This window comes from Cryptotermes secundus, unplaced genomic scaffold, assembly GCF_002891405.2.
Source record: "Cryptotermes secundus unplaced genomic scaffold, Csec_1.0 scaffold2225, whole genome shotgun sequence".
Taxonomy (NCBI): Eukaryota; Metazoa; Arthropoda; class Insecta; order Blattodea; family Kalotermitidae; genus Cryptotermes; species Cryptotermes secundus.
In genome coordinates, this window is record NW_019739258.1 from 319913 (window position 1) to 326440 (window position 6528).

General features: G+C 41.0%; 1 protein-coding gene across 3 annotated transcripts in view; it reads right to left on the bottom strand.

Moving 5' to 3' along the window:
- The window catches only part of LOC111871933 (myrosinase 1), a 12841-nt gene extending 8247 nt beyond the window's left edge, over nucleotides 1-4594 (bottom strand). The window contains exons 1-4 of one of the 3 annotated variants that reach the window (XM_023865356.2): nucleotides 4120-4594; nucleotides 3601-3734; nucleotides 3073-3207; nucleotides 1364-1486 (exon numbers count right to left, since the gene is read on the bottom strand). In XM_023865356.2, the coding sequence (XP_023721124.1) occupies nucleotides 1364-1486; nucleotides 3073-3207; nucleotides 3601-3734; nucleotides 4120-4204 (477 nt within the window). In that variant the 5' untranslated portion in view covers nucleotides 4205-4594. The remainder of the gene's footprint in view (nucleotides 1-1363; nucleotides 1487-3072; nucleotides 3208-3600; nucleotides 3735-4119) is intronic. The other 2 variants (XM_023865354.2, XM_023865355.2) reach the window with 2 other exon arrangements.
- Nucleotides 4595-6528: the final 1934 nt, after the last annotated feature.

Here is a 6528-nt window from a genome sequence, read left to right on the forward strand (position 1 = left end):
ATACTACAGCAAATTAGCTTATAGAATCAAACGTAATTCTGATTGCTAATATTATGTAAATAAGAAAAAAGTTCAGTGCAGTTCAGTGCAGTTCAGTGGAGTTCAGTGCAGTTCAGTGAGTCGAAAGTCTGTCTGTGATTTGAAGGCTTTACACGTGCTGTAGTACAGTGATATTTGGAGGGTGTAGTTACAGTGAGACTGTTAGAGTTTATGTGTTAAAATCCGTTGCCAGGAAACGACTAGTGGAGGCTGCGATAGGCTGAGGACACTGGTATGTGTGTGTGTGTAACATTGAACTGAAAATTGTACAAATAGCGAAAGCGCCATAATTAATTGTAGTAACGAGTTGAGTGTGTAAGTGTAATAAATCCAACAGAAACCCGTATATAAGTCATGCACAACCCAAATACGTGACAATACAATATAATAGAGTAAAACCTTTATGGAATGGAACATGTCTGGAAAGGAACCTGCCCTTGTAAGAGGGCTTCTTCTGCTCTTCAATGGTATACAGACATAATGATATAAGAAAGCACACGTGTTTAGCGCGGAAACGGTAATGCAAAATGAGAATTTTGTGGAAAGTACCCTCATGAATAATAATTATTTTAGCCCAGTTTCTTCATTTAGAAAAAATAAAAGTGGACTTATGAGATTCCTTTACTGTCTGTGTGTCTGTGAATCTCCCCCTCAATATTTGAATGCCCGAATCAGTTTTTATGAAACGTGGTATGTATATCATGCCACATGAATCTGTGGCCTTCTCCATAAATTCCTCCCATCAGTTTTTGTGTCATGTCAAAGGAAAGTAGACGATAAGTTATTCCCGTAACGTATTATTCGGTGATATGTAGGGCTGGAAAGGAATACAGGAGGAAGCATGGGAAGTTAATAGCACGAAAGCTTATATAGAAAATAATAAGACTTTCCGCAGAATTTTCAACGGGCATTACATTTATTCTGTATCAGCATAAAATAGACGTCGTACGAAAATAGATAACATAGCATCGTAAAAAGAGTTCTCTCTGTGTTTATCTAATTAAGCACTACGCCATGAAGGCGTATGGGGGAGTGGATGTATAGATCCACATTTTCTTGACCTCGGCACTAGCTGGAGGTGAGAGGACAGATTCACGCCCCGACCGCTTTACCTCAGGGGAAGAAGCCCCTGATACCCATTGGATAGGAGGCTGGGTGGACCCCAGAACTGAATTTTAAGGCCTGGAGAAGAGAAAAATTTTTACCCTACCGGGACTCGAACTCCGATCTCCTCGGTCGTCCAGCCCGTAGCCAGTCGCTATACCAACTACGTTATCCCGGCTCCTCAATAATATTAAAATAAATGATTTTTTTAAAACTTTACCCTGTCCCCGAAGTTAGTAAACAAGACACGAGCATAATCCTCGAAGTAATTGGCCAGGAGGGGGTTGGTCCATCCACCAAGGTCCTGTAAAGGCTGGGGCAGATCCCAGTGGAACATCGTTACCTGAAAAGAGCAGCTCATATGAATTTGCACAGGAACGAATTCAGGCAAATGTCGTGATTTCAGGCCAGGCTAGAAATATGAAAAATATGACAAGTAGAGGGACAGTGGTTGGAGCTGCATTGCAGGAGGGAGAAAGGGTGACACGCTGTAACTAAGGCTCTGTTATAACTCACATAAAACACACATTTCTCATCTCAGTTATTGGACTAGACCGAGTCCACTGCGCTTTCTGCTGAAAAAGGTCAATTAAAAAAAAAAGTAAAGTGGGTAAATTCAGAAAATGAAAATGAAGCAAAAATTTATACCGATATTACTGTCAATAATTTCCTACTCGTAATAAGAGAAGGTAAAGCTATCTCTGTAACAGGCTATGGAGGCCTATAACGTTGTGAGACGTCGAGGCTCCCACATTTTCTAGACAACTAGCTCACAGATGGCGGTGAGGTTGTCAGCCTTACGCATCGGCCGCCTTTTACCCCCCCCCCAGGAAGATTCCTGGTACTCATTTCTCTTAGAGGCTGAGTCGACCCCAGGGTCATAGTGCGGCTGGAAGGATTAGGTCAGATGAAAAATCCAGTGACCTCATCGGGAATAGAACCCGCAACCTTCTGACTTGTGGCATAGTGTTTCAACTAACTACGGTACCGCGTGTCCACTCCTACTCCTAGGAGGCATGTCTCACTCCGTTACAGAATTTTCTTCCTGAAAATAACAACGCCGGAACAGAGAAGTAGATATTGCCAGCAGAATAAAATTAAAGGTAAAGCTGAAGAAAGCAGTCTTCTGGGATTTGGCACCGTGTATATGTGGTGTTAACCGACGTTTCGGAGGAAGGTAAAAGCAATCTGCTTTTACCGGTTCTCACGGTCTCTTCGCTTGCAGATTTCTTACATTTTTTCTTCTACCCTGAAGATGGAGGCGATACGTTCTTCCGAAACGTCGGTTAACACCACATATACACGGTGCCAAATCCCAGAAGACTGCTTTCTTCATAGTCACCGCCGTGAAAGCCTCAAATCTTACGTAAAGGTAAAGCTATTTCTGTACCTAATTAATTAAGTAGTACCTACTGAAAACGTATGGAGGAGTGAAGGTGCAGTTGCAGAATTGTTAACCTCATCACTAAGTTTATTTTAAACAAGTCGCAAGCTGCGATGCGGAGTGTAGGAATCCATCTAGAAACAGGATTACTTGTGTTTTCTTCTGAAGATATTAATGAAACTGCGGGTTCTGCCCACAAAAGGGGGGGGGGTTACATTAACATTTGTTGCTTAAAAATAGAGCTGGATTTAAGGGGAGGGTAACAGGGGCTGCAGCCCGGGTACACCATGGAACAGGAACAAAATCCACAGGTCATATTTAAATTTATTTTTCCTCTAAAATCCCGGAAAGTTAATTCGTATTTTTTGTTATGAAAGAAATAAAATTAAGAACAATTATCATAAAGGAATTTGTTGTTACATATTTCGATTTCTCCAGGGGGCCCCACGACTCTAAATCAGGCCCTTGTTAACTGTCCTTCAAGAATGTTTCCGCTACGTGGTGTTTGTTAACATAATTATTCAAGACGAAATAAGAGCAATTACCACTGGCTGAATTCCATTGGCAATCAGTCCATTTATCAGATTGTTGTAGTAGTGAATACCGGCTTCATTTACCACGTTCGCGTGTCCAGTAGGTAAAATTCGTGGCCAAGATAGGGAAAACCGATAGAAGTGGAACTGAAACATTAAAAGTGGTATATAAATGCTTAACATATGAACATGGTATGTTATTTAACATATAATCCATGTTATTTAACACAATACTAAAAATTCCCCTCAAGATTATGTGGCCATCTACAGAGAACTATTCAAATGAACAGTGGAAAACAAATCTAATTTTATGGGGAATTTAAAACAGATAAGATTCATTACGAAGCAACGGCTAGCAAGCAGACATTGCAGACTTTATTTTGTGTGCTAGAGTTAACAGTAATCTTCAGAGCGTTATAATTATTTGCAGTTATGGCTTGTGAGTGTCCAATTAATGCAGTCACATAATCTAGAACTCATTACTATTCGTGAAGCAAACATCACACACGTAACAATATGTTACGTGTAACTTGTTCTCACCCCTACATCCTTCAGTATTTTGATGTCTTCCTGGTAAAGATGATAGGAATTACATGCCACGTCCCCACTAGACTGATCGTTGATGACGTCAGGGTGCTGGTGGACTAGCCTGTCCCATATACTCTCGCCCTTACCTGTGGACCAGAGTTCTACTTTCAGACAATTTTAGATCTTTCATATAAATTCGGAGCAGAGCAGGGAATCACAGATGACCTTAGCCAGCACAGTCATTCTCGTAGGATGTAAGGTTCTCACAGCGGTGGTGATTAATCTGGCTAAGAACTGGGGGCCAGTGGCGGGATCTTGTGAGCACGGCAATGAACCTATATGTTTCATAAATATTGTGATTCTTTTTTAGGTGAACAACTACTAGCTTCTCAAGATGGACTAAGCTGAATGGTGCGAGTTATTATTAAATATATAATCATATGTTCTGACCTAATGAAAGTTTTGTTAAATGCTACACTTGCTTGGCACTGGTGCAATTGCACTGGAAGTATGAAAAGTAATGTCACTCACCATCTTCATTCCATGCGCCTTCAACCTGATAGGCCGAAGTAGCTGCTCCGAAGAGAAATCCAGGAGGAAACCGGAAGGCAGACATCGCGGTGTGGTTCTGTGGTTCAAATAACCATGAATGACCTTATTCTGAGAGCTGCAAGTCGGTGTACTTCCTTGCAGAACAACTTTACTAAGAATGAATCATTTCGCGCACCTTCCAACTGCACCGAGCAGCACGGTTTGAGTTGCGGGAACAGATAACTTCTTTAGTTGATATAATGCGCTTACTGAATGATACGGCGCAACGCTACAACAGGCCTCCCTTACGTAAGTCGATATAGTCTACAAGGCTTACAGTCTGTTCAAGACATCGGTTCTGAATGCTACTAATTCGTATGAAACTAGGTACATTTTATGTATCTTGATAGATATGAGAAATATAAAGCAGACCTTTGTGGAGGTGAGTTCGAATACCTCCACCGTAACTCTGCGAGTCGTAGGAAGCGATGGAAAGAGAACCCAGTGGAGGTATAACTGGGCCACACTGCCCTGGGGGATATAAATATGGGGACCTGGCCCTCCAGGTTGAGGGTTTCGAATCTGAGACAGTAAAATGTGGTCATGAGTTCCGCGGGACTCTGATCTGAGAATGACTGCGCTGGCGAGGCCCATCAGCAATTGTAAAAGACAGACCCATCCTCTCGTCAGAGAGAGAGAGAGCGCCCCACATCAAGACAGACTGGCCAACTGACTGTCGGTCGTAACATAACTTTGATTTCTATTTGACTTTGAGAAATGCATAGCGATTAGTTGCCTGCTTCGCACTGTTATGGTCCAGATTCGATGCTAGGTCAAGTCATGTGGAATTTGTGATGGGCAAAGTGGTACTAAGAGAGGTTTTGTCTGATTACTTTGGTTTCCTCTGCCAATTTTCATTCCACCGACTGCTCCATATTCATTAAACCTCCTATCACCGACATTACAGCGTCGTTAAATAGAAACAAAAGTTTCTGGGAAGAACTAATACCATACTACACGGGTCGCATAGAAAATGGCGCATCCAACAATTCGTTGTTGCGGGAACATACACGTATTTACCAAACCGTTGTCTAGCAACGACACGAGGGATACACATGCAGAGACAGAAACTGATGGGAGGAATTTATGAAGCACGTCGTTGAGATGGGCTTAGGTGGCACGATATACATTACAAGTTTCTTATATATTAGTTAATCCATTCAAAATTTAATGGAGGTGGGGTATATACAGACAGCACGGTTATGCATAAGCCTACTTCCTTGATTTTAAAATAAGAAATGTAGGCTAAAAATGAAGGAAAATAAAAATATACGTATATACAAAATCGTAATCCTAAAACCACAGCTTTGGGAAGGGGGTGAGAGGATATTATTAAAATTACTCTTCAGCAAATGTGAAATGGGGGCACGGATTGGATTTAGACGCCTCATTATATAGTTCACTTGCGGTCTCTTTTTAATCACGATAATATGCCCTGAGGTTCCGTAAAATGGATGGATTTCCTTGGATACACGAGCGACTAGCAGCTTCTAAAGAAAGACTGGACTCCATGCAGCTAGTTCCATCAATAATGTTCAGAATTAATGCGTTTTGGAGTATACTGTACCAGGATCCATATCTCTTGACGTCCCATGAGAAAAGGCTTACTGTGACCTTTCACATTTTCCTCACGGTTTGTATGATAGCAGCAGAAGAGAGAGGGAACGGAAAATTGGACCGACCACGTGGAAATAGAATTAACTATTGAATGAATATCAGAATATAAACTGAAACGTCATACGTAATTTTTAGAACATTTTCATTATATCTTTTAAAAATTAAAAGCAGGCTTGTGAGATACCCTTTCTATATCGGTGTATCTACCCTTATGAACTCTTCGAATGGCTGAACCAATTCTCATGAAATTTAGTACGTATATTATGACACCTTAACTCACCTCAACGGCTTTCTTTACTCGTGGAGCTGAACCCTCCTGAAGAGCAATTATGTAACTGAACTCATCTGGCTGAAGATAAGGACCATTGGCAGGCTATTTTGAACACGGCATTAAATTTTGAGGTCCTACGAAAAGCAGGATAATTTCTGATGTAGCTGGTTGGCAATTCCTTCGCGCAGGACTATGCCACAAGGGGAGAGCTAGTATTTATACCACTGCAATTGCTCCTCCATTTAATTCATTTTCAGCGAAGAGAATTGAATGAAGACATAGAAAGGTTTTTAACTCATATAAAATTCCGTTTCATGTTTTCAGTTCAAAATGAAGCAATCTCATTTTAGTTGTAACTTTCCTACAGTAAAAATTTGTTTGAGAGAATATTAAAAGAGCAGATGTTACAGTCTACGGTTATGACAGCGAAACTTTGTGTCAGATAAATATTATAGCAGAAC